Source organism: Rhincodon typus, chromosome 2 (genome assembly GCF_021869965.1).
Source record: "Rhincodon typus isolate 14 chromosome 2, sRhiTyp1.1, whole genome shotgun sequence".
In the NCBI taxonomy this organism is placed as follows: domain Eukaryota; kingdom Metazoa; phylum Chordata; class Chondrichthyes; order Orectolobiformes; family Rhincodontidae; genus Rhincodon; species Rhincodon typus.
This window is the reverse complement of record NC_063333.1, coordinates 99,589,685-99,617,414: the sequence shown is the minus strand read 5'-3', so window position 1 is coordinate 99,617,414 and position 27,730 is coordinate 99,589,685. Positions and strand designations below refer to the sequence as shown.

Genomic DNA, 27,730 nt, shown 5'->3' with positions numbered 1-27,730 from the left:
GCATTGCGTTTTGATAGAACTGTATGTACTGCCAGCTGAGTTTCCCCCTTCTCTGCAATTAAAAAAAAAAACACCAGGGAATAACCTGGACATTGATCTAAACCTCTAAAGATCTGAAGAATTAATGATTAGTGTCTTATTTGGCAATGTTTTTGCCACATGTTCAAGTGAGAATGATGTATGGATGTTGAAATGATACCCTTTGACATAGCTTGGAAGGATTCTAAATATTCTAAGTTGATGCTTAATAGTTTCCATCAGTTAGTTTTATCAGTTATTGTGGATATTTGATAGGTATTTCTAAATCTACTGTATATTACCTAGTACCTGAATGCTTCTAATATTTATAAGTGCACGTTGGATTGATATATTTAACTTAGTTGTTTGGTTAATAAAGATAATTGTTTGTTTATAATTGCAAGAAATGTAGCAGGTGGCCAGGTCGTTTTTACAGCTACATGTACCTCAAGGACTTCAGTTTCCATAGCAGCTCAGGAAAGAAGTCTGTGTAGGCTTTTTTTGTGCATGACAGTCTGTATTTGCCTACAACTGATGTGAATGGTACAGAGGACTTCATTTTGTGAATGTCTGCATCTTAATTGGAGATCCATTTACTTCAGAAAATCTGAGTAATTTTTATTATATCAATTGACGGGCCTGAAGCACATTTCAACCCTTTACTAGTATAAAGCAGAATCGTGAGCTATTTTACTCAGTAATGCTTTGAGAGTGTTAAGTAAACAATTTTTTGATTTTAGACTTGCATCATCATTGTCCCTGGAGATTGATCAATACTGAAGTGGATTTTTGATTGCTTCTCCCAAGTTACTTAACCCCTAGTTTCTTATCTTTGTGTGTGTTATTGAAAATTCTGTCTGGTTTATAGGAGCCACAAAGTCTGCTAAAACAAAATTGATACTGAATCCGAATCAAATTGTGAGAATGCAAAAATGTATCATTAGGTTCACCCCCTTGACTGTCCAGCTAGGCAACAGTTCATGTGGGAGTATGCCCACTATCCTGGATGCTATCCATGATGTTTAAATTTTGCACAGCTCCCAGGTGCCTCAAATGCTCACTTCCCTCATTTTCACTAGAACTGTCTTTTTGGTACCCCTAGAAGACATGGCTAATAACTCCAGTGTTTAAGCTTTGGATTGAAACTGAGTATCAGTACAATGTTGCCCATGCATCCTCTAGAGACATCATTGAAGAGTCTACAGACGATGTCCAGGCAACAGAAGAACCACTCAAAGATCATTCACCAGACAGGATTTCCAGAATAGTGATTGTTTTCAATAACCTGCTAGCCCAGCTCTGCAATGGAGTAAGAACTTAGAAGAAGGGACATTTGATTAAGATGTTGAAGGAACCAATGATGATGAAAATGCTGAGGAAGCCAAGGCAGTATATCAATGAAGCAGACAGACCTGAGAGACCCTGATAGTATCTCAATTTGAGGATGAACAACTTTGTATTAGCATCAATGTGCATTTAGAAATAAGCACCAGTTATGGCGCAGAGGTATTCCTACAGTAAAGGGAATGCTCGCTTTTTACCTTCAAAATGTTAAGATACTTTGTTGTCATTAATTGTAAGTTGATTTGTTTCCCGGCACAAATAATGCCCTTATCAGTTTATAGGCCAGAGTACCAGGGTGAAGTTAGGAATGATCACATGGAAGCCGCATTTACGTGATTCAAACTTCATTTTGCAAGGGACATTCTTCCATTACAGAAATAAAGAGGGCCTAAACTATATCAATTTAATACCCAAAACTCAAACATCTGTATTAAGTTCCTGTTTTCCAGAGGTTATTTTCCTTCTAGAGTGCAGCAGATAACTCTGAGTCCTCTTTGCACAGCTCCAAAGGATATGTGTGAGAGCGTGCGCATGAGTAATCAAAGTAATCTGCAAGGAAAATGTCAGAAAAAGTCAGAAGCCTTAACTGATTGTACAACAGTCCGGTGGTCTCTTTCAAAGTGCAATATTTGTGTCAAGTCTGACAGAATGTTGACGCCCATGTGTTCAAAGTGACTTCAGTGTTGTTTAATCTTTTCCTACTGGTACATCCCTGGTGCCATCTTGACGACAGCAGTAGTAGCAGTGCTTGAGGAAATCTGCTTCCTTAGATGACTTTGGTGAGCCTGTTCTGGTAGTCTGGAGTTCAAATGGTTCGGATCTGCTGGCCAGGCACAGTCACTAGCCCATCTGTCTGACCTGATGGAGGTGCTGTGTCCCGGGAAGAGGATATGGCTAAGCACCTCTAGGATGTCCTGAGATAATCATCTCTGTGTGCCTGTATGTTGTACCTTTTCCTTTTAAGTCTGCAGTGCCAAACCTTTGTCACCTGTTAAAAGGATAGAGCTGCTGAAGGGAGATCAAGGTCCCCCAGCTCTCTCTCACCTAGAGAGTGAATTATTGCATCCATAGCTTGAGCGATGGAGTGAAGGTTCCTGCATTTACCCAGCAGATACTGATTGTTCGGCTAGACCTGGCTTTCCATGGTAACAACTACCCATTCGGTGGAGACAGCCACCCACTTGCTGGAACCACAGCATCAGACAGTACTTCATCCTAGTCTGTGTGTTGTCTCTGGCATCTCTGCGAGATGTTTCTCTACTTGTCTATAAATCTCCATCAGCTCATTATTAGCTGAGTCCAGAGGCCACTTGTATTGGACTGCACAGGAGCCTGTTTTCTAGCAGTCCTTCAAGTGTCTGAGATCTTGACTTTCTTTTCCTCCTTGTTCTTTGTGCTTCTCAGTATTACACTCACTGGAATGTGACTCTGACCTTACTGTAGGTGACTTGCCCAGCATTGTGCTGGTAGAGAGTGGGGAAGAGAGGGTTAATGCCGCATCCTCTGTTGCTTGAGACTGTTCTTCCTCAGAGGTGTTGTTCAAGGTCTGGGGCACATACAGTGATCATTGTGCATGTGTGCAACTGAGAGGCAACATTACTCATGGACCATGGGGTCTGGTCATCTTTGTGCTTATTGTGCACATTCTTCTGCTAAAGGAGAGAAGCATTAAGCGATATTAGCATGGGTACGTGTGCACTATGCCCGCATTGAGAGATATGGATAGAGTTGTCAGTTTCCAGATCTGTGGTGGTCTGAGAGAATAACCGGTTGGAGCAATATGTTATGCAAAAGTTGAATGTTAAGGGTTCTGAATGAAGGTGTCGGCAAAAACAACGAACCATTTTATGATGTCTGTGCCTGTGAAATCTGTGATCTGTTCATACTAAAGCAGTGTTTTCTGGTTGTGTTTTCTCTTCATACAAACTTTTAGTGAAAAGTTACCAGATATGAACATTCTCCTACATGTGGAAAAAAGTCAGTGAGCTGATGATGTGAGAGCTGCTGAGTGTTGTAACTCCTTTTAGTGGTTTAAGTGTTAACCTTGGCGGATGTGAGAGAGGTAATACCATAATGGTGCGAGTACATTGGTAGCTGCAATGAAGTTTGCAAATGAGACATTTGATAGTGTCAGTCCTCTGCAGTAACAACCTTACAATGTTAATTTGCACTTAGAGGGGCATAAAGCATTGAGTAGATAGTGGTACATACCTTGGCAGAGCAGAGCAGATCATTCATCCTCTTGTGGCACAGGAGCCATGAATAGGTGCTGCCACCTGTGCTCAGGCTGCTTTCATCAGTTTCGTTGGCCTCCTGTTACGATTCCTAGGAAAAAGAATTTCCCTTCACTCCTGGGCAGTTTTAAGGACAATATCTAGAGCTACATTGTTAAAGTGTGGCTCCACTTTTTGCCTGGTCTCTGACATCTTCAGGGAGGGTGAAGATGATGAGCAGAGGTTAAGGATGTTACTGGATTGTAGAGAGTATCACACTGTCTGGAAGTCTTTTAAAGATAGTGCCCAGAAAGTCCTGGCTGGGAACAGAGATCCTGAATGTCTGCTCATATTATTTGGCGGTTTACCAATTATTGCATATATATGGAGCTGAGAAGAACATATTTGCACAAGAAAAGCCAACTGGACCCTGAGTGGAAGTATCTGCCACTTTTATTCCTCACTTCGCATTTAATTTTGAACAACCAAAATTCCACCTTTTGGAACTGAGTCTGTAAAATTAAATTTGTACATGATACCTGCAGTCTACTCTTGATTTAACATTACTTATTTTAAAACCATCTGATTTATTGTTTTTAAAACACTGATTTCACACGTTTCCTCTGTCAGATTGCTTAATTTGAATTGCTGACTATTTCAAATTCTCAGTTAAAATGTGTACACATGATCATGGTTAGATTATCTATAACCTGTCACATTACTACAAAACCAGTGAGTGAATGGAATGAGATGAGCATTTTTAGGTATCAGTGAACATTTATATATTTTCATAACAATAATTTAATGGTACACAAATCACATTGATTGCCTAGATGATAGGTCACCTCAAAATAAATTGAATGATTGTTCACTTGTTACTCAGTGAGCTTATGCATTGCAATATTGTTATTTCACCAGGCCAGCTATCTTTTTACAAGACCCTACAGTGAACTTAGATTACAATGCTTTTTTTGTTCAGTCATGGGATATGGGTGTCTCTGGCTGGCCAACATTTATTGCCTGTCTCTAGTTGCCCTTAGAAGGTGGTGGTGAGTTGCTTTTTTGAACTGCTGTAGTCCATGTGCTGTAGGTAGACCCACTGTGCTGTTATGGGGAATTCCAGAATTTTAACACACTGAATGGAGATATACTTCCAAGTCCGGGTGATGAGTATCTTGAAGGTGAACTCGCTGATGGTGGTGTTCCCATGTGTTTGGGACCCTTGTGCTTCTAGATGAAAGTGGTTTGGGTTTGGAAGCTACTGTTTAAGGATCTTTGGCAAATTTCTGCAGTGCATCTTGTAGATGGCACGCACTGCTGCTACTGAACTTTGGTCAAGAAAGTGGACGTGGTGCCAGTCAAGCGTGTTACTTTGTCCTGGATAGTGTCAAGCATCTTGAGTGTTGTTGAAGCTGCACCCATCCAGGCAAGTGGGGAATATTCCATCACACACCTGACTTGTTACTTGTAGATGCTGGACAGGCTTTGGGAAGTCAGGAGGTGAGTTACTCACTGCAGAATTCCTAGCCTCTGACCTGCTCTTGTAACCACTGTTTATATGGCAAATCCAGTTGGGTTTCTAGTCAGTGGTAACCCCCAGGATGTTGGTAGTTGGGGTTTGAGTGATGGTAGTGCCATTGCATGTCAAAGGTTAGATTGGAGATGATCATTGCCTGGCATTTATGTGGTGCTAATATTACTAGCCACTCTTCAGCCAAAGCCTCGATATTGTCTAGATCTTGTTGTATTTGAACATGGACCACTTTAGTATCTGAGGAGTCATGTGTGAGGCTGAACATTGCGCAATCATCTGTGAACATCCCCACTTCTGACCTTCTGGAGGGAAGGTCATTGATGAACCAGCTGAAGGTGGTTGGGTCGAGGACACTACCCTGAGGAATTCCTGCAGAGATGTCCTGGAGTTGAAATGACTGACCCCCAACAATCACAACCATCTTCCCCTCCTGTGAGTGGTTTTTGGGGTGGATGCAAGGAGTCCTATAAGAGCAGGCAAAGGAGATTAACCGTTTTTGCCTTGAGGCTGATAATCAGAAAGTGTTAGCTCATGATCCCTCTTGGGATCTCAACCACCCTTTAGGAAGCTCTGTTCTACAGCATTATTCTTGTGCCAAAGGTGATTCTGCATTGGAAGCCTCTTCTGTCTTTAATGATGTCGGAGGTAAACCCACAGCAAGGTTTTTCAATACATTTCTGTCAAAACTGAGAAACCTGGAGAAAACAAGGGCATCTGATTTTTAAATAAAGTGTTTTGTATTTTTGTGCTAAATTTGGCAAGTTGTCATCTCTGCTCCACATATCGCACATGTATTCAGGACTCTGGGGGGTTTGATTTCACAGTTTCTGAATGTGAAGCTAAGAAGAGCGGCGTCTTTTTTTAAAACAGCACCTTTTTTTCTGACGGTCACGGCCTGTAAAAAAAATTGATACACATTATATGTCATTATGGGACCACTTGTTGAGTTGTGAGAAGATGCTGCAGTGTTTAAAAATCCTTCTGCTCAGTTTCCATCTTTAATCTTTTAAATTGCAGTAAGAAAGGATAGTTAGCATTGTTTTGTATCAAATTGCATTTGGCTTATTAGCTGAATGTATGATCTTTGGTTTTATTCATCTAAACTTTTGAAACTGGCTTCTTGTGTCAACTAAGTTCAGGCTCCATACTGTAGGAGCAATGGAACAGCAAATCTCTAGTATCCAGAGCACATGGGGTGCAGAGTCATTGGTTGATATTAACTGTACTTTTTGCCAATTTATATATTTTAATAATCTTCTCATAACTAAGTAAAGGGATGGATTAGCTTATTGATTGGTAAGTGAGCAGAACATTTGGCATAGTTCTTTTAAATTACTGAGGTTCAGATATGAGCTTTGTCAAGGTCTCTCACCCTTTGCATTCTAATATCTATGTTCTCATACATAGGAAACAGCAATTGTACTGGCACTTGAAAGTGCAAATTTATAAATGTGCTGTTGGTGTGACTAAGCCTGTTTTTGGAAACTGAGCTTTGAGAGCCAACTCCCTGCATTTCTACCAAAGACTCCATTGGGAGGGTTGCCATTAGCAGGATTGCTCTTTCCAGACAAGATGATTATACAGACTACAAACACTTGTAAAGTGTTTAAGTAGATATCAAAACTCAAAATGTACTCAAATCACTCTTTAGTTTTTTTGACAAAATGCTAAATTTGTTGAGTTAATGCCCACAGTTTCTTTTGAAATCAAGTGTTTGTTGAATCTTTTTGATTACAGGCATTTTTTCTTTGATAATTTAATGGCAAGTGTGAAAGATTTCTACAAGTGAAAAATGCACTGTTCACAGGATGAATCAGTAATTTCACTAGACTAGTAATTAAGAGGCTCAGGCTAAAAGTCCAGGAACATGGGTTCAAATCCCACCATTGTAGCTAGTAGTATTTGAATTCAATTAATAATTCTGGAGTTGAAAGCTCATTTCATTGCTGTTGACAATGCAGCTGCCTTCAAGTGTCTAATATCCTTTTGGGAAGGAAATCTGCCGTCCTTTCTTTATTAGGCCTACATGACTTCAGACTGTGTGACTCCAGACCCACAGCAATGTGGTTGACCCTTAACTGCCCTCTGAAATACCTGAGTAAGCCACTCAGTTCAAGGGCTACAAAGGATGGGCAATAAATGCTGATCTTGCCAGTGATACCCACACCTTATGAAAGAATAATGAAAATTCAACTTAATCTGTGTTGAGTAAACTATTTGGCTAGGGTAATGTATGGAATCAACAACTTCACTAAGCAAAGCTTCTATTCATACTTATTTAAAATTGGAAAAGACTCAGATTTGCCATTTAAAATGTAATTGCACGGTCTTCTCTATCAAGTTCAAATGGATTTTCTGAGAATTTTCCCTTTAATTTTCTGCAAATGATTGATTTATGTTATTGTAATTTGTGCAGTTGTTGATGTGATACTCCATTTTGGTTTGACATTTGTGTGTTGCATGTTCCTATGATTTATGTATTTAATCATCTTTGTAGATGCCATGCCAAAAGACTTTGAGCAGTACTACGGTCTTACCAAATACGCACTAGGATTGAATGAAATGGAACCTGATGAAAAGTTATATCTACCACGCACTGATACAAGATTTAGACCTGATCAAAGGTATTTTTTTTTTAATGAATGCAACACCTCAGTTGGCCTTGTTACTTTCCCAATTCTACCTTCACAATAAAGAGCACAAGACACCGAATTGCAAGAAGTTACTGTTGAAGTAGACCAGTCAGCCCTTCTTTGTTAATAAATCCAAAGAGTTTAAGGTTCTTGCGAAGATTTGTAGTTCGGCTTGTGGGTGAGATTGTTGACTTGCTCACCAAGCTGGCTGGTTGGAGTTCAGATGTTTCATCACCATGCGTGGTAACATCATCAGTGCAGCCTCCAATGAAGCAAAAGAAGGGTCTAGGTCCGAAACGTCAGCCTTCCTGCTCCTCTGATGCTGCTTGGCCTGCTGTATTCATCCAGCTCTACACCTTGTTATCACAGTTCTACTCCGCTTAGTATTCATATGACCCAGTTTGTTGAGGTGTTTTGTGTCATTTCCAGTTCTTTTTTGCAAGGGTTTGTATCTGGGGTCTAATTTCACATGTTTATTGATAGCATTACGGGTGGGGAACCCGGCCTGTAGGAATTCCGGTGCGTGTCTGTGGGTGGCTTGAGCTAGGATGGTCATGTTGTCCCAGTTAAATTGATGGCCTTCATTGTCTGAGTGTACTGAAAGGAGAGAAAGTTCTTTGTGTCGTTTTGCTGCTGGCTAATATTTTGTGTATCCTGATGGCTAGTTTCCTTCCTGTCTGGCCGATGTGATATTTTTGGCAGTCCTTGCACAGTATTTTGTATACTCTGTTGGGTCCTGCCTGTCATGGATATGGGGTCTTTGGTCCTTGAGAGTGTTTGTCGTAGTGTGGCTGTGGGTTTGTGTGCTGTCTTGTTTCCTAGTGGTCGTAGGAGTCTCGTTGTCAGTTCCAGTATGTTCTTGACATACGGTACTGTGGCCAGTGTAGTAAGTCGCATTGTGTCCTCTTGGTGTTGTCTATCTAGTAGGCTTCTGCAAATGAAGTTGGTGGGGTATCCATTGACAGCGAAAACCTTGTACAGGTGCTCTTCCTCCTTCTTGCGAAGTTTGGGTGTGTTGCAGTGGGTTGTGGCCAGTTTGAATAGTGTCCTAACACAGCTTTGTTTGTGAACATTGGGGTGATTGCTGTGGAAATTAAGGATTTGGTCAGTGTGGGTTGCCTTCCTGTATACTGTGGTTTGAAATTCCCCGTTCGCCATTCATTCTCCCCTGACTCTACGTGAACTCTAGCAAAACACTAGCAGCAAAATGACACTACCAACTTTCGCTCATTTCAGTTGACTCATACGTGAAGGCCATCAAGTTAATTGGGACGATGTGATGGTCCTAGCTCAAGCCAACCATAGACACGCACGGAAATTCCTAGAGGCCTGGTTCTCCATCTGTAATGCTATCAATAAACGTGGACTCAGACCCCATATTCAAACCCTTGCAAAAAGAACCAAAAATGACACAAAACACCTCAACAAACCAGGTCATATAAATACTAAGCGGACTAGAACTACATCACTTCATCAGAGGCCACACTGACGATGTTACCTCGCATGGTGACAAAACATCTGTACTACAACCAGCCAGCTCGGCGAGCAAGTCAACAACCGAATCCAGAGGGTTTCAAAGGCCCATAATTTTCGTAACATGTTCCCCAAAGATTTACCAGCATTACTGTATTTGCAAGTTCATTTCTTGCGCTTTCAAAGCTGTTTTACAATGGGTTTCTATGTTCAGCTCTGGGCACCATACTTTAGTAAAGATGGAATGGCCTTAGTTGAGCTACAGAAAAAAATACAAGAGAATGGTTACAGAGATTTGAGTTAGTTGGATAGATTGGCGGGTTTGAGGTGGTTGTTCTTTGAGTTGAAAACGTTAAGAGGAGATTTAATGAAGGTATTCAAAATCATGAGAGATCCAACCATAGAGAAAAGGCAACTTTATCTCTCCAAACCTTCCCTATTTACGTACTTATCCAAATGTTTTTCTAAATGTTGTAACCGTACCTGCATCCACTCCTACTCTCTCTCAGAATTGGGATCATCTACAAACTTGGATGTTCAACTCTATTCTTTCATCAGTCATTAATTAGTGAAAAATTGAGACAAATAACATCCTTAGGATCACTTGGCCTGCCCATCAGTTGAACTGCATTCATACCCTTTATTCCTATGATGTGGCTCCTACCTTTTATCTAATTTCCAGTCGTACTTTAAACGCTATCTCCCGTTCAGAGCATTTTTCTTTTAATCTGTCAACTTTATTAGATACCTTTTGGAAGTTCAAATGGATAACACTAATAAGCACTCCCTTATTACCTTAATCATAACCTTTTCTTTAAACAAAAAAGCAGATTAGTCAGAACTGGTCCATTCTGGCTTTCTGATTCATGCATATTTGCTCAAGTGCTGAGTCACTAGGTGACCGATTCAGAACAGTTGAATAATCTGGTGGTATTTGTTTGAACATCCCCTTGTGCATGTGTTGTATACAACATGACATTGTGGAAACAAATTGTTACTTCAGCAACCACATATAAACAGTTCCATCAAAAAAATGTACATTTTGTTTATGCTGCAAACATTGATAATACACACACCCAAATACACATTCCTCTGTGATTAATCATTACGAATCCATTTTATTTGCACTTGGGTGTGTGCCTTGCGTCATCCCACAATTACCAGGACTCCTACAGTCTGAAATATTACACATAACAGCTACCATTCTATTCGTGAAAGACAAGTAGCATGATTGTGTCCAACTGGATTTTTTACATTGAATTTAAAGAATTTGTTCTTCTCAGATTAATTATTGAGATATGCCATGTTGGTAGGTGTTACAATGAAAGGTTCGAGCAGAGAAAGTGCCTCTTTAGTAGTAGTCTACAGTAGACTGGGTGTGTTTTCAAAATCTGGTACCTTTGAATATAAGATTTGTTTTTCATTGATAATGTTAGTGTTTGTATATCGCATTTTTCATTTGATTTTCTGCGCACTGTGCAGTTTAATGCATCAGGAAGTGTGCTTACCAATACCATAATGTTCCCCATTTTTGTTCACGTTTGTATTTTACCTTAAACTTGTACTATAGTCTTCAATGTAATTCGTCTGTTTGTTTGCTGAGTCTATCACTTAAGAGTCTCCAAAGTCAGAATTTAATTTAAGAATGTGTTGGTGTTTCTAAAAAGTCTGTTTTTGATTGGACAACCCAGTTCGGACAACAAAGGTGGCTCTATACTACTTGAACCACTATTATGTTTTGACACAACAGAACTACCAGACAACCCTCTCCGGAAGAAAAAAACACCACCAGTCCCTAGCCCTAACACTACCACTGGAATCAAATAGCTGTTTGATGACAGCCAGGCAAGTGATTGAAGAAATCCTTCCTGAGACAAAATGTGACCTTCAGTCTTCCACTGGAACCTGTGACATTGATTTACCAGATGACAAAGACTAAGAAAATGTCAGGAACAACAAGAGGGGACCCTTTGTTGCATTAGCCAACCTGACCAAACTATTTGACTGTCTGTCTGCTTCCAGCCAGATGTAGACTTAAAAAAAAACCCTCAAAGCCCAATATGTTAAAATAGGTGCTAATTTTATTTTTAGTTACTTCACCTTGTAATGGAAATTTTGATGAGTGTGGTAAAGCTACCTCCCTGGCTGTTGGCTAAACAACCTTCTAATTGGATTGACTCTTAGCACCTGAAATATCTGACACTGTTGCAAGACTGAAATCTAAGTTTGTTGAATAGCTTAAATGTACAATTCAGGAATTCTAAGTCAGTTGCTGTTTGACCTTCAGAAGGAGTGTGTGATTTCATGCTGAGTTGGCAGCCTGCTTCAGACCCTCCATCATTGCTTCCAAGTTGCTGGCTGGAAAGAAGCCTATGCTTTGCCTGCAAGAAGGAAGACCACCTACCAAGGAATCTATTATTGGACACTGACATCCAAGAAGTTATAGTTTGCATGTAATGAATTTTAATACCGCTTGGTTTACCAAAACTTGTAACATATAACCTATCTTCTCTTCTGATTTCTTGTGGGTGTGTGTGTGTGTATGGGGGTGGGTGCCTGGAGTAGCAAAACAATTACCCTGTGTTTTGAATATTTTGTTAATAAGCCCAATCTTTGATTTAGTCTTAAAGGTGCTTGTTCTGGGTTTATTTTAATAATTGCAATTTGAAAACTAGGGGAATACTGTTCAGCCTTTCTCAGCAAGGGATGCGAGTAAAAAGAGAAATGAATAAATCTAGCAATACTTCCCTGTCTCCTACTTGTGAAGGGAAAAGTAATCATAATTTAAAATTCATTCAGTTCCCCCTTTGTCCATAACTAGTCAGGATAATATGACTATAAACTATCTTGGGTGGGAGATCTGAAACAAATGCCAGACCAGGGTCAAGCAAGACAGTGAGATTGAAGTCTCCCTGACAATGACTATTCATCTCATTATCAAAGGTTAACTGCCGTTTGGTGTTAGTGTTAAATACTGTCTAGACAGAAAACACTTTAACCTCAGTCTATGCCAAAATTAAACTGACCCGCCATATGTACGTGTGATCCATGGTTTGAGGATAATGCCGTGTTACGGCTCAGGTTGCACCAGTTTGTAAGTTGTTCTCGACATCTTCAATTGTGCATACAGAAACTCAGCCTGTTTAGAAAACTGTCAAAGCAAAACTTTTGCAGTAACATACATCCAGTCAGTCAAATGTTCCACCTCCTATATGCGTTGAAGGAACATGTTGAGTACTTTCCATACCTTGACAGCCATCTCTGTCTCAAAAGACAGTTGTTAATGGGGAGATCCAACATTGCTCCATCAGCTCAGCCTTCCACAATCTACGAGAGCAAGTGTTTGTCAACAAAAACCTCCATAAGTCACCAAAGTTATAATGTATACAGCAGTTTTCATCACCACACTCCTGTATTGAAGTGACTGTGCATCAGTGATACATAAGATTGCCAAAGAACTGAATTCCCACACCAGTCCACTTCTCCTGGATTCAATGGGAATCAAAGACGTGCTATTGTCCACCTTGAAGCCAACTTCACAAGCTTTCAGGCAAATCTGCAAAATCACCTCCAGTGGACAGGCTGCTGGGTGGATGCGTGAATGTTGTCTTCATCAGGTCCTGTTACTCAATGTTCCAGGAGATGGGAAGGAACAAGCACAACTAGATGAATTAGGAGCAGGAGTGAATCCATCAGCCATCAAGCCTGCTCTGCCATGTAATATGACCATGGCGGATCTCCCTGTAACCTTAACTCCATTGTCTGACATATCCCAGCTGATATTTGATTCCCCTGTTAGTCAAGAATCTGTCTCCTTCCTTAAGTAATGCTGCCTCTAACTCCTGTGGTAGAAAGTTCCAAAGACACTCCTCCCTCTAAGAGAAAAGAATTCTCCTCTGTCTTCAATGGGTTACCTCTAGTTGCTGACACAGAAGGAAATATTCTTTCAGTATCCACCCTGTCAGTTCCTCTCAGGATCCCTTTAATGTTTCAATAAGATCACCTCTCTTTCATCTAAATTCCAGTAGATAAACATCTAACCTGTCAGTTCCTTTTTCTTAAGATAACTCCCCAATCTCAGGAATCAGTTGAATAAACTTTCATGAACTGCTTAAAACGCACTTACTTTCTTTGTTGACTAGGGAGACCAAAACTGTATATATACTTGAGATATGTTCTCCCTGTACCACTGCAGCAAAGCATCCCCACTTAAATATTCCATTCCCCTTGCAATAAACAACATTCTATTTGGCCCCTCATTATTTCTTGTACCTTCATTCTAATTTTGGTGATTCACGTTTCCACAGCATCTAGCTCCCTCTCTACCTTAGAGGTCTGCAATCTTTCTCCTCTTAAATAATCTGCTGCTCCTCTATTTCTGCCCAGAGAGACAAGTTCATGTTTTCCTATATTATCCTCCATCTGTCAAATTTTTGCCCACTCCCTTTATCTACATCCCATTGCAGACCATAATGTACTCTTCAACACAACTTACTTTCCTACCTATCTTTGTGTCATCCTCGTCATTGAGAGAAATTGTAGACAGTTGAAGGCCCAGCACTGATCCCTGTGGCATATCACTTGTTACATCTTGCCAGCCTAAAAATGAATCATTTATTCCAACTGTTTCCTATTAGCTAACCAATCTCTATCTGTGCTATATGTTACCCCTAATACTGTGAACTCTTTCTTTGTATAGTAACTTTTGATATGGCACTTTGTCAAATGCTTTCAGAAATCTAAGTACAGCACATCCACAGGTTTCCATTTATCCATCTCACTTATTTCCCCAAAGAACTCGAGTCAATCACAACTTGCCTGTCATACTGCCTGAATATATTAAAATGTTCTTCGTACCCTGGTCTAGTTTCCTTACTAGCATTTCCCCTATTGCCAGATGCTAAGATAACTAAGACAACTAGTTTCCTGCCTTCTGTGTCCCTCATTTCTTGATTAGAGGAGTCTCCGGAATTTTGAAAATTAAAACCGATATACCTATTTCAGCAATCACTTCATTTAAGACCTGACGATGATTTTGGCACTTGTCAGGTTTTAGGTTTAGTTATTTCCTCAGTATTTTTTTCTGGTGATTGTAATTGATATTTCTTGTCCCCTTTCATTGTGTTTCAGAATTATTTATTGGTTACTGTAGAGGATACAAATAGCAAAGATGGATGAAAAATAACTTTGGCTTATCTGTGATTTCCTCATTTGCTATAAGTTTTTAAAGGGACCTGAGGGGCAGTTTTTTCACACAGAGGATGGTGTATGTGTGCGGAACGAGCTGCCACGGGAGATGGTGGAAGCAGGTACAATTACAACATTTAAAAGGCATCCAGATGGGTACACGAAAAGGAATGGTTTAGAGGGATATAGGCTAAATGCTGGCAAATGGGCCTAGGTCAAATTGGGATATCTTGTCAGTGCGGACAAGTTGGATTGAAGGGTCTGTTTCCGTGCTGTAGGACTTTGTTCATTCTTCTGTCTTGCTTCTAGAGGACCAATGCTCACTTTGTGGGTTTTTTTTCTTTTCAAATACCTTTAGAAACTCTTACTTTGTTTCTATATTACTAGCTAGCTGTCTGTTATGCACTAATTTCTCTCTCATTATTTTATCAATATTTTTCTTTTTTTTTAAATTCTGCCAATCTGCAGACCTGCCACTTATCTTTCCGTCACTTTTATGCTTGTTTTTTTTTGATTATACTATCTTTAACTTCCTTTGTTAGCCACGGAGCATTCATTCTTCCCTTAAGACTTTCTTTCTCACGGAAATGTATCTTTTCTAAGTACACTGAAGTACGTTAGGTCCTTGCAATTGAATCTCTACTGAGCTATCTCTTAATCTAATTTTCCAGTCCACTTTTGCTAGCTTTGTTTGCATGTTTTCATAATTGCCCGTAGTTAAGATTAAAATGCTCAACCTAGGTCTAGTCTTCTCTCCCTAAAATTGAATGTAAACTCAATCGTATTATGATCACTGCTACCTAAGGGCACCTTCAATATGAGGTCATGAGTTAATTCTGTTTCATTGCACATTGAGATCTAGCATAGCCTGTCCTCTGGGTGACTCCAGAGCATGCTGCTTTAAGAAACTGTACCAGAAAACTCCATGAACTAATCATCCAAACTACCTTCTATACAGTGCCAATCTACATGAAGATTCAAATCACCTATGATATTCTTACCACATCCTACAGTATGCTTATTGTTCATGTCCCATAAATGATTCCCACGAATGACTTCTTGCATTTACAATTTCTCAACTTTATACAAGTTGATTCTATATCTTGATCTTCTGAAATAGTCATCTCTGTCTATTGTGTCAGTATCATCCTGCATTAACAGCTATCCCCCCAGCTTTTCCTAATACCTGTCCTTCATTAATGTCACATACCCTAGAATTTTCAGGTCCCAGTCTTCTAGTTATATTGCAGCCATGGCTTTGTAACGGCAATCAGATCATGAGTTTTTTTTAAATTTGCACTTTTTATTTATCTGTTTAGTTATGAATATTATGTACATTCAGATAAAAATCTTTTAGTTTTGTCCTTTTATTATATTTGTAACCTCTATTCTTTGCTGGTACACTCGTAAGTTTGTTCATTGTGGCCCTTACTGCAGCTCCTTGCTAATAATTTCCCGTATTAACACCTTACTCTCTTGCCTTGTCTTTTCTGTTATTTTATCACATCTTCCAAAATTTGATCCCTTACATTCCCATTATTTAGTTTACAGAATTCTGTACCACCCTAGTTCTATAATTCACCAGAATAGTGGTCTCGGCATGGTTCATCTGAAGACCATCCCAATGATCCATCTTCCAGTTTCCCCAGTACTGGTGTCATGCCCAATGAATTGAAACTGTGTTCTCTCACACTCTTTTCTGAGTAACCCACATCACTGTCCAATCTTATTTACCTGTGCCAATTTGTTTGTGGCTAAGATACGAATCCAGAGAATTTTTTTCTTTTTAAGTTTTGCTTTTTAATTTAAACTTTAGCTGCTCATACTCCTTCAGCAGAACCTCTCACCCAGTTCTGTCTATGTCATTAGTACTAGCATGACCATGTCTTCTGGATTCATCACTTCCCACTCAAGTTAATCTTCAACACAGAGAAAATGACCCTGGCACCTAGTAGACAACACGTGCATCTAGAATTTTATTCTTGACTACGCAGAATAATGCCTGTCCCCCTGACTGTGCTGTCCCTTACTGCCATTACATTCCTACTAAATCACCCTGCTTGAATGGCTTCCTGTAATATAGTGCCATGGTCAATTTGTTTACCCACTCTACAACCATTGTTCTCATCTATACAGGCTACAAAAGCCTCAAACCTTTTGGACATTGCAAGGGCTAAAGCTCTTCCGTTTATACCTTCTGGGTCCGCATGCTTGCCTCGCTCCCAGTCATGCTGTCCTGTCTCAGATCCCTTATCAAATCTGAAGGACCTATCCTAAGAAATTGCTTCCTAGAACAAAGCAGTGAGTTAATTTTCTCCCTCCCTGAAATGTCTGTGTCTGCAACCTGATGTCCAGGTCAATGATTGAACTCTTCAAGCCAGAGACTCTGCTGATGTGGTTGGCCTGGATCATATTGGCATCCAGAAGCTCCCACATCCTGCAGTTGCAACACATCACCTACCCTGACATCTTTATTTTGATTTAATTAAGGATTTTTTTTTCTTAATTTGTACCTAATAAACACTTCCATAAAACTTTATCACTGCTCGCAAAATTTACCAGTAATAAAATTGTACAATCACTAATAAATTATACAGGTTTCAAAAGCAAACAATCAAAATACTGATCAAGAAATCGCTTATTTGATTTGTTACGATTGCATGCTTGAATCTTTTCCATTCGCATACATCCCTTAGACTGAATAGAATAGCTTTCCACTGCTTACTGTCCTGTTTTTGAACCTGCTGCCTCCTCTCTTGGCTTTGGCTTTACAAAACACTTCACTCTGTAATCCTCTTCGTGAAGTATAACACCATTGGTAGTAAGGACTGTGGAAGAGATCGCTACCAGTCATTCACAATGACAACAATTTATCCAACAAAGTACATCACACTGAGTCATAATGCCTTAATGATAAGAGAGAGGGATGGCAGAGAAAGAAAATAAATGAAGCAATCCTGCATTCCAGATCCCATTGCCTCATGAAACATCCTGGTCAACCATCTGTGGGTAAAGAATTCTCTTTTTCAGAGACATGAAAGCCTACAGCAGAAGTGCATGTCTTTCAGAAGGACAACCAAAGACTAGGAGAATTGGATGAAGAATATTAGGTGGAATGCCTACATTTATTGCCTCTTTTGAATGTTCTCAAACTGAACTCAGATTGTACACGATAGATGAAGTGAGAGAAATTTTTCAGGATTTTAGTTGGATATTCATCAGAGTGAATCATTTTTAGAAAATTATTCCTTGCAATATCTGGATGTAAGGTCAAGGGGAATATATCAGAAAGTAGAGCCCAGATGACTTTGTATGGGGAAAACAAAGTTTTGTTGTTGTATTTCTGTTGTTTAGCTCTACCTTCAGAAACCTCCAAAGTGCAGGTTGAACAAAGCTATGTGATCAGGTTACAATCACCGTTAGCAATTATTCAAAATTGTCTTAAAAACTGGAAGAAGAAGATCAGAACCAACGAAAATCTTCCATGCAGAAGAATGTATGTCTTTAGTATCTGGTACAGTGGAGTTGAGCTGTAAACTTTATAAGATTTCACACTTCCACTGATGTGTATCTTACCTCCTTGTGGGACTTTTGGAAAATTTTAGTTTCTCCACAAGGTTTGAATTTATATTTGATTTGGATTATCAGGTTCTATTTGCTCCCAGAGCAGCAGGATGGTGATTGTAATAATTTGAGGAATTTTTGGGCATATGAGTGCTAGCATGAGGGCTTAGTGGCTGAGCTAGGCTATAGTACAATTAGTAGAAAGGTTCCTTGAAACTGGAAGAGGAGAGATACGGACATACCTTAGAATGTGCTGTGTAGATTTGGCCTTTTAAGCCTTTATTAATTTCTTGTATTGTTACAATGTCCAGTTTCAGATTGAAACAACTGATTTTGATATCTGGAGCAGATTGTTCACTTATGTGGTAATTGCCAAAGATACTTTTTTAAAAATAATTCAACATTCTTCTAAAACTCAGTGCAATAAATGCTATTGAAAATCAATTTGTGGTTATGTGCCTCAAGGATGGGCTGATACATGATTTGGATGCCCAGGATAGATGTACAACCAAGAAACAGCAGCAAGAGAGAGACCCAGGAAGGCAGCAGCTACTGAAATGAGAGTGAGGTTAGAACCTTCATTTCCAGCAGTTTCTGGTTTGTCATGTAAATAAGACAGCTGCTGCCCTCCCTTTACCATTCAAGGGTAAAACTTGTTCTCATTAATTTCTCCCAAGGTTAGTGTGCAACTCCACTGATATGTTCACGTATAGAAAGACAGTCCAGCTATCTTAAAATATCTGGACATTATGCTTCCTTGCCTGACTTATATTCTGTTGGGATTTATTATGGTTCTTGTTCATATTGCTACTTTTGGGACCAAATGTATCGAAGTACTGCTTGTTAGTGAGAATGTTAAAATTCTATTTGTAAGAAGCCTACCTGTTTGTATTGCATTCTTATAATTTTCTCAAGTACAATAATCATCTTGTTCTTGGTAAGCCATTGTTGTCCTTTCTAGAATTGATCATTTTGCTACTTTTCCTCCTTTTGAATTGATGGAGACACAACTAAGGAATAATATCATAATATACAAATACTTTCCTGAGATAATTTTATTATAAAGTGACCCAAAAGATTAACATCAAATTGACTGGGAATATTCTATGTATGATATGAACTGTGTTGAGAAATTTGGGATATTTGAGTGAGTGGCCCATCATGTCCAGTCTCAATGTCTAATGTCTCAACCGAAAAGTCTAACTTTCCAAACAAATCCAAAACGTCATAATGAGATTCTCATATTGAGTACGAGAGGCGTATTAGCATAGGCTATTGATCATTATCACCTTCATTAGTACTTAATCTTGCCTCAATAGTTTCCCTACCAGATAGAAACTAGAATTCCAGAAATGAACTTCCAGCTAGCCACTTGCTCCTTAGTTCTCCATCTTGGGTACTGGTCACCAGGATCTGTGGGCACACTTCATGGGCAGTTACCGCATGCGGCCATGTCCATGAATGATGGCATCTGACACCAGTGTCTCTCTCAGCAATGCTGTTTCGGGACACTTTGCAACCGGAGGCAATGCACCCATTTCATGGCTTCAACCAGAGTGCTCTCCAAGCTCCTCACTTGCTTGCGCTCTCAGTGCTCACTCATTTTGCTCCTACTTGGATGCTGATATCATTCCTACTTTGCCTTGCATTGCCTTCCCTTCCCTTCTTGCACTGTTTTGTCTCAGCCATTGCAAACAGTCTGACAGGACCCATATCTCGACTTGACTTTTAGTGCAGTCATAACATCAGGCAGCTTGTCCTTGGATGCCAGCAGTTCTCAGTCACTGGGGTGGCCGTATTGCTGTAGCACTGTGCTAAAGGTGCTGCATGTGCTTCAAACAAATAACCATGTCTCAAAGTCTAAGGGGAGTACTTCAGTCAAGTCCAGGGAGGTACCCTTCAAGCAGCGTCCTGGCACAGTAAGGATATCAGCTGATATCAGTACAGGAGTTTAGGTTTCTGGTCATGCATGATTACAGTCATGATCCTATTAAAAAAAAAACAGGCCAAAGAGCTGAATGTCAGGCACGGCATACCTATCTTGGCGCGCTCTCGGTTATTTTTAACCTGGAATAAGATTGAGGGAGGGATTGAATGTGATGAAAGTGGCTGCCACACCTATTAGTGCTGATATAAGTGGAGGAAAGGTGAAACGTCCTGAGGGAGTGATAGGCAGCACAGAGGGCATACAAGGTTGGATGCCTTGGGGAAGTGGGAAGGTGAGAGTGAATGAGAGATGTTGCATGTGACAGTGAGAGTGGTAGACTATGAGCCTTGGTGGGAGGTGGGATCAGTAGCAGGGATGGTGAGTGTGAGGTAGCAGAGAGATGATGGTATTTACTTCGCCTGACAGGAGAAGGTCACTGACCTCCTTTTGGCATTGCTCAGCATTCCTCCAGATGGTTAAGACAATGCTGAAATAGGCACCAAGCTGGCAGTCTAGCCTCAAGGTGAATACTTCTGCCCACAGCAAGTGGAAGATTTCAGGCTAGCTTTGGATGAGAGGGACAGCCTAAGGCTCTGGTATCTAGTTAATGAGTTGAGTTTGAGATGTTGGAATGAGAAAATCGTGCTAAGCCTTGCAGAGAGAAGCTCTCCATGAAACTCATTGAAAAATGGCATGTAGCTGATTTCTGTTAAGATTCAGCCCATCATATCTGTATGCAACAATGGTTCTATTTCTTTGGAATTTGTTCTTTCAGGCTGTGATTGTCATCTCATGAGAATTAGTTCCTGTTCTTTATGGGAAATCATATTAGCAGTGTTGCGAAAATGATTCTTAAACATCTTGGAGAGAGTTGGTCACTACCTAAAGATAGTCATGATTGTAAAAGTGCTTGAAGATCATTATGGATACACTTTGTCTCATGAATTGAACCGTAACAACAGTGTAACCCTGCTTATATATCCACAAAATAATCAATGAAGTTGCCTTCCTTTATACGCTACATTGTGTTGTGTTTTCTCAAAACACTTCTTTAGTTGCATTTGATTTTATAAACTTCTGGTTCAAAATGTTACCCTAGATGCTTGGAAGAAGGTAACATAGAGGCTGCAGAAGCTCAGAAAGAAAGAATTGAACAACTTCAAAGAGAAAGGAGGAGAATTCTTGAAGAAAACAACATGACACATCAACCTCAATTTTTTAGGTATGTTAGCCAGTTTGAGTGCGTGTAAATTACGCTTGTATTATTTTTCAATTTATCCTTAGCATTAACAACAGAATATATTATCACAAGATCTCCTTGATATTATTGCTAAACTGAGGCCACTTTATAATTTAGAAAGAATATAGTACATTGCTTTTTCCTTGATAATTAAAAATTATGCTCTGTATGAACCAAAAAGAATGTTAAATTTTAATCATAGCCAATTGTCATGATTATGAAAGCCACATTTATTTGGATAGAAATCTCAACAGATTAACTTGTTCAACAAAGTTTCTGTCTCCTGATCTAATGAAGATATTTCATCCATTTTAAAGAAGCTAGTTAAAGACTTGGTCAAAATATTGGGTAAAGTTAATTCATGTTCACATGAGCAATGCCACAGTTCATACAGTTTGAACCCAGTTGAGTTGTCCTGAGCTGCACTTTCTTCAGTATCAAACTATGTCCAAATTAAAAACTTCAGTTGTAAGATGAGTAATTTGATGTGGTCTTATTAATACTGTTATCAAAAAAGAAGTATCACCTTATGATCAAATTACTTATTTACACAAAAACTTGCTGTTTTGGATTGTATGGACAAGAAGTTGTTCCTGCATTTCTATTCTGTACATGAATGATACAATCATTATGAAGTGCTTGAATATAAAAACGTTTATACTGTCTGTTTGAAAGCAACAGTTTTGGTTGTTGTGGCAAAGAAAATTTGTGAAATTTTCTATTGATTCTTTGATCAAATTTATTAAAGTATTTCTCATATGCTTAGATTTTAAATAGGTCTTTATTCTCTGGATGTAGATTTTGCAGGCCAAGCCATGTTAATGAAAGTGTGCCAGTGGTAGGCTTTGAATTATTACTGCCTTCCTTTACCTGCATCCTTGGAGCTTTCACAGTTTTATTTTTTCAAAATGCTGCCAGAACATTATTTTTTCCCCAGCAACAGCATACAACTGTCCCCATATGCCTAAATTAGAATGGTGTACTTCCATGATGTTGCTGCTACTTTCCTTCTCGGTGGTAGAGAGACATGAAGGTGCTGCTTTCACAGTACATCAGGAGACAGTATATTTTCACAAGCCAAAGTGGATCAGTGCTGCGCTGGTGAAAATTCAGTTCAATAGTGTAAGAAGGATGAGTGTGTGCCACTTGGCCAATTGAGTCTGCCCCACTATTCAGTAAGATCATGGATTAATTCTACCTTGATTTGAATCCTGCCTTCTCCCCATAATCATAACCCTTGTCAATCCAAGATCTGTCCAACTGTTGTCTTGAATTTATTCAATGACCCAGGCTCCACTGTTTTGCAGAGTAGAGAATTCCAAAGATTAATAACTCCTTGGAAAAAGAAATTCCTACTCCCCTCCATCTTAGTTGGGGCACCTTTTATTTTGAAACAGTGCTCCTAATTCTACGTCCACATCCTCTGTGTCTATCCTAAGAAACTCCCTGAAAATCTTGTGATTCACTCAGATCTCCTCTCACTTGGCTAAATTCCAGTGAGTGTATAGGATTAACTAGCTCAGCCTTTCTTCGGAAACTGCTTCAACCTAAGAAACAGCATTGTGCACCTTCCCTGAATACCTCCAAGTGATGGAAGTACGTACATCAGTCCATAATGAAGGAGACAAAAAACATACTCTTAGTGTGGTCTCAGCAATGCCATGTATGGTTATAACAAAGCCTCTGTATTCCTTTGCAGTTAAGGTCAACATTCCATTTGCCTTCCTTATCACTGCTCCCTGCTTGTTATGTGTGAGGACAGCCAGACCACTTAGAATGAAAGCATTTTGCAGTTTCTCTCCATTACAATAGTATTTCAATATTTTGTTCTTCTCACCAAAATGGACAGCATCATATTTTCCCCATGGAAATATATTGCCAAACTTTTACCAATTAATTTAACTTAACTATGTAGCCCTTTGCCGACATTTACTCATAACTTGCTTTCCCTTCTATCTTTGTACCATCAGCAAATTTAGCTATAATACAAACTGTTCCTCTGTCCATGTTATTAATGTAAATTATAAATAGTCGAGTTCCAGCACTAATCTTGATGGCATACCGCTAGTTAGTTTGCCAACTTGAAAATGATATTTATCTTGATTCTCTGTTCCCTCGTATTCAGTCAGTCCTTCAATCCATGCTAACTCCATCCATCATCATGAGCTGCTCTTACCTTAGGCAGGAGCTTTTCATGTAACACCTTATTATTTGTCTTTTGAAAATCTCAATACACTGCTTCTACTGGTTTCCCTCTACCCACCCTGCTTGTTACATCCTCCAAGAATTGCATTAGATTTATCAAATATGATTTCCCTTCTCCAAAATCATGTTGGTTCTACATGACTGTTTTATGATTTTCTAAATGTGCTGCTGCTACTTCCTTATTAATGGATTGCAGCATTTTCTTAATGACACACGTTAGGCTGACAGTTTTTTTTTTGCTTCTGTTCCCCTTCTGTCTAAAATATAGGTTTAATATTTACAGTTTTCCAATCTCTCTGGGAGTCTTTCCAAAATCTAGGGAATTTGGGAAAATCCCAGCCATTACAATTCCAGCATTTCTGCAGCCTCTTCTGTCAGACTCTGGGATGCTAGTTATTAGGTCGAGGGGACTCGTCAGCCTTTAGTCCCATTAATATTCCTAGTACTAATTCCTCCAGTGATAGTGATTGTTTAAGATTCCTCCTTCCATTTGTCCCATGATATTTCTTTACTGTGCTGACAATTCTTGGAGTGTCTTGTTCTGTAAAAACAAATGCAAAATACTTAGACATCTAGATGAATAGTGAATACTCCACTCTGCTCTTGTCCTGAACATTGTGAATAGTAAGAGACGTCCAGGGGTCAAGGGGAAGTCACTCATCACAGATTACTTAGTATCTGTCCTGCTTTTGTAGGTATAGTGTTGATATTGATGGTCCAGTAAAAGGTCTGGTCACTGGTAACCCCTGGATTCTGGTAGAGGAAGGATGGAATGGTGTGGTTGAAAATTTGGAGGGTGGATGCAGGGTTGTGTTTTTATTGGTGATGATGATTACCTGGCAGCTAATGTGGCATGGATATTATTTGCCACATATCAGGGTAAGCCTAGATATGGCATAGTCTTAGTGTTAGGCTGCTTTGTTAACTACATGACAACAAGGTGCAGGGCTGGATGAACACAGCAGGCCAAGCAGCGTCATAGGAGCAGAGAGGCTATGATGCTGCTTGGCCTGCTGTGTTCATCCAGCCCTGCACCTTGTTGTCTCGGATTCTCCAGCATCTGCAGTTCCTACTATCTTTGTTAACTACGTGTTGTGCATGGATTTAAAAACTAGAATAATTTGTGAAGAACTTTATCTTATGACAGAAAAGGTCCTTGATAATGCAACTGAAGATGTTTAGTAATGTGAGTATCTGTGTATAAATATATGGAGTATGTATTATAGGTAATGGTAATGAAAAAGGATTAGAAAATGTGATGAGCTGCACCTTTTTGTTGCTGATCACCTGGACCATCTCATGATTCAGTTTGCTGTTCCATATCTACCCTAATTCTGTTCTACTTAACAGCAGTAGCGTTACAATGAATGTCTTCTTAGTGTTCATTTTCTTGATGGTTACCCATCACTACCAGATTTATTGGAATCTGCTTTTGAATCTGAATAGGATTTGAACATATGGTTACTAGTTTAAGTGTGTAACAGGCCACTATTCCCTAATAATGCATATATTTCTATGTGCTGTTCAATTGTAATACTTTGAGAAGGCAATTCAAAGTGTCTTACTTACAGACAATCTTGCGAAGGTGGAGAGGACATGTGGGTGAGCACGGGGACCTACTGGGAACTTCGGAAAGATCCAGGCTTCGACAAGCTTGACAGTCTAATACTTTGGTGACACTGTAACACTTTTTGTTTCATTCTGTGTTTCATGGGTATCATCATTTATTTATTACTAATATATCTGTACCATCTTCATTTGGTAATCTTCAAATATATGTGGTTATTTTTCAATTTATTCTTTTTAAATTTGTAAAGATATGAAAACTTATCTCTTACTGACTTAATGCCTTAAACTGTAGAATATAAAACCTGTGCAATCTTTGCTTCAAATAGCACTTTAAGCAGTGCAGAGTTTGATTATTTACAAGAAACAAAGCACAAACAGTAGATGCATAATATATAAGTATTTATTGCTTGCAAAGAGAATGATCACATGTTCCTCTATAAACTAGTATCTCAAGATGCTATTGTGTTGTTCCTTTTACGAAGGCACATTGTATACTTCCAATATTGACCTTATTCCAAGCAAAATACAGAATCATTGAATGGCAGTGGCATGTATTCAAGGTACTTTAATAGTCAGGTGTATCTATTATTTTAATGTACCTGCTTTTAAAATAGAACACTCTAAGATCCTTCAAATAAAGCATTTCTACAGTAAAAATTTGTCACTAAGACCAGGAACCTTCTGCTACATTCAGACCAAATGCTGACATCAGCATAAAACTACATTTAAAACTTTTTTTCTTGGTCTTGCTGCCTGTTTCCTTCCCTGCCCTCACCAATGTGGGAAAAAATGTGCCTGAGCTTATGGAAGAATGTTGATAAGCCAAAAGGAAGCTTGAATGCAAGCAATTTTAACCCTTTCCTAGTAACTGGAAACTGGTACAAATTTTGAACCTATGTCTATTTTTAACCCTGGAGGAAACATGAATCTTGCCCCAACAAAATCTTGTCAAATGAGTGGAAAAAAATTTTAAACTACCTAATTATGATTTGCTGAATACGTACCCAGTTTAAGGAATGTCAACCATCCATGAATATAGAGGTGTAACTGTTGGATTTTTTTTCACAATTTTTCCTGTGTCTACTACAGCTCAGTTGGTAGCACTCTCATCTCTGAGCCTCATGATTCCATGTTAAGGTCCCTCTCCTTGTCTTGAATCCACAACAACAAAGGCTAACACCCCATAGCGTTGCTGAGGGAGCACTACCTTGTCATTCAGATTAAACATTATAACTGAGGCTCCATGTGCCTGTACAGGTGGATGTAAAAGGTCCCATGGCACTATTTTGCAGAAGAGCGGGAGTGTTATCTCTACTGTCCAGGCCAATATCTATTGCTCAATCAATATCCTTAAAACAGGGCATCATTACATTGTTAGCCACATTCACATTTTAAAAAATGTTGGTAGAGTTTGGTTATTAGCCTATGACACAACCTAAGGAGAAACACACATTTTCGTAGATATTTCTACTTGATCACAATAGCTAGTCTTTAATACGTTGATGTACAATTGATCCTATATCAAGTATTAATTTGTCTGTTACAGCACATGAAGTAGGCCGTGGGAAGCTGTTGATAGGTTTCACCATTCTAAAAATTTTCAGGTTTTTTTTGTACACATGCTACCTCTGTCAATAAAGCAAATAATTTTATCTTGTCCAGCTCTTAATGCTGCATGTGAATCCTTTTGCCTTAAGTTAAATCACTCCAAGAGAAAAACGTGGCCTTTTTGATCTGATGACAGGACAATCCTCAAGCCACAAACTTGTCAGAAGGGGAAACTGCTTCCATCTATCATCTATATCTTCCTGTCATGTTAGCTGTGAACTGACCTGCAATTTATTGTCAGCAAGATGGTAGCAATGGCAATCACATAATTTGCTGGCAAGATTTGTACTGTAATTGGGGCGAATTTGTTTTACCTTATTCCACTCAGCCTGCTTTGGTTTCTCTTTCCCACTCTTCAAAGACAGAATGATAGTATGCGGTAACTTTGTGTAAAATGTCATCTAGTGGCAGGTCAGTTTAAGTTTATTGTGCCTCCAGCACTCTTATGTAAAATGGGCTTCAATGGGAGGTATGAAACATTTAAGTCAAGAACTACTAATTGCATTTAAAGAAATGAAATGAAAGTTTTCTTTGGTGTTTAATTGCATATTGTCTCCTTTCTGTTCCGTGCCATTAAAGTACAACACCTTTTCAAAAATACAGCTATTTACAGTGTGTTGAACGAGCTGAAATGTGCAGTTGAAACTGATACTTTGAGTGCATTGATGCAAACAGCTTTTGTATATGTGTAGTTTTTTATGTTTACATATGCTGCTGCTTTTCTCCATTTTATGTTGTTGAATCATCTACAAGATAGGAAATGATTTTCTAACCGATGAATATTACGCCGCAGCTGTACAGCGCTACAACTTTGAGGAAACCACAGTTTGGCAGTTTCTACTATTCTCTATTTGCCTATCAAAGGATTGTTATAAAGCTTCATTAAAGGAGAATTCAGAATATTAATCTAAGTGCGTGAAATTAAATAACTGTTCCAGGTAGTTAATTTTAAAATGTTTCTGATGAGTCTATTTGTTGTCATTAGTAACCCTGCAATTGATTGTAACAAATCACCTGAGATCAGTTAGGTGATCACTCACCCTTGCCACTCCACTACATCCAAATGTACTTGTATAGCTGAATTCTTTAAATAGGATTAGTACTTCTAAACACAGTGTGTCACTTTCTAAGCAACATTAGTTATCAGAGACAACAAGGTGCAGAGCTGGATGAACACAGCAGGCCAAGCAGCATCATAGGAGCAGAAAGGCTGAC

General features: G+C 39.1%; 1 protein-coding gene across 1 annotated transcript in view; it reads left to right on the top strand.

Annotated features, from left to right (window-relative positions):
- Window positions 1-27,691, top strand: part of osbpl3b (oxysterol binding protein-like 3b) — a 61,962-nt gene extending 34,271 nt beyond the window's left edge. Inside the window, exons 10-12 of the mRNA XM_048608608.1 lie at window positions 7,607-7,733; window positions 20,993-21,115; window positions 24,910-27,691. Of these exons, the coding sequence (XP_048464565.1) occupies window positions 7,607-7,733; window positions 20,993-21,115; window positions 24,910-25,015 (356 nt within the window). The 3' untranslated portion in view covers window positions 25,016-27,691. The remainder of the gene's footprint in view (window positions 1-7,606; window positions 7,734-20,992; window positions 21,116-24,909) is intronic.
- Window positions 27,692-27,730: the final 39 nt, after the last annotated feature.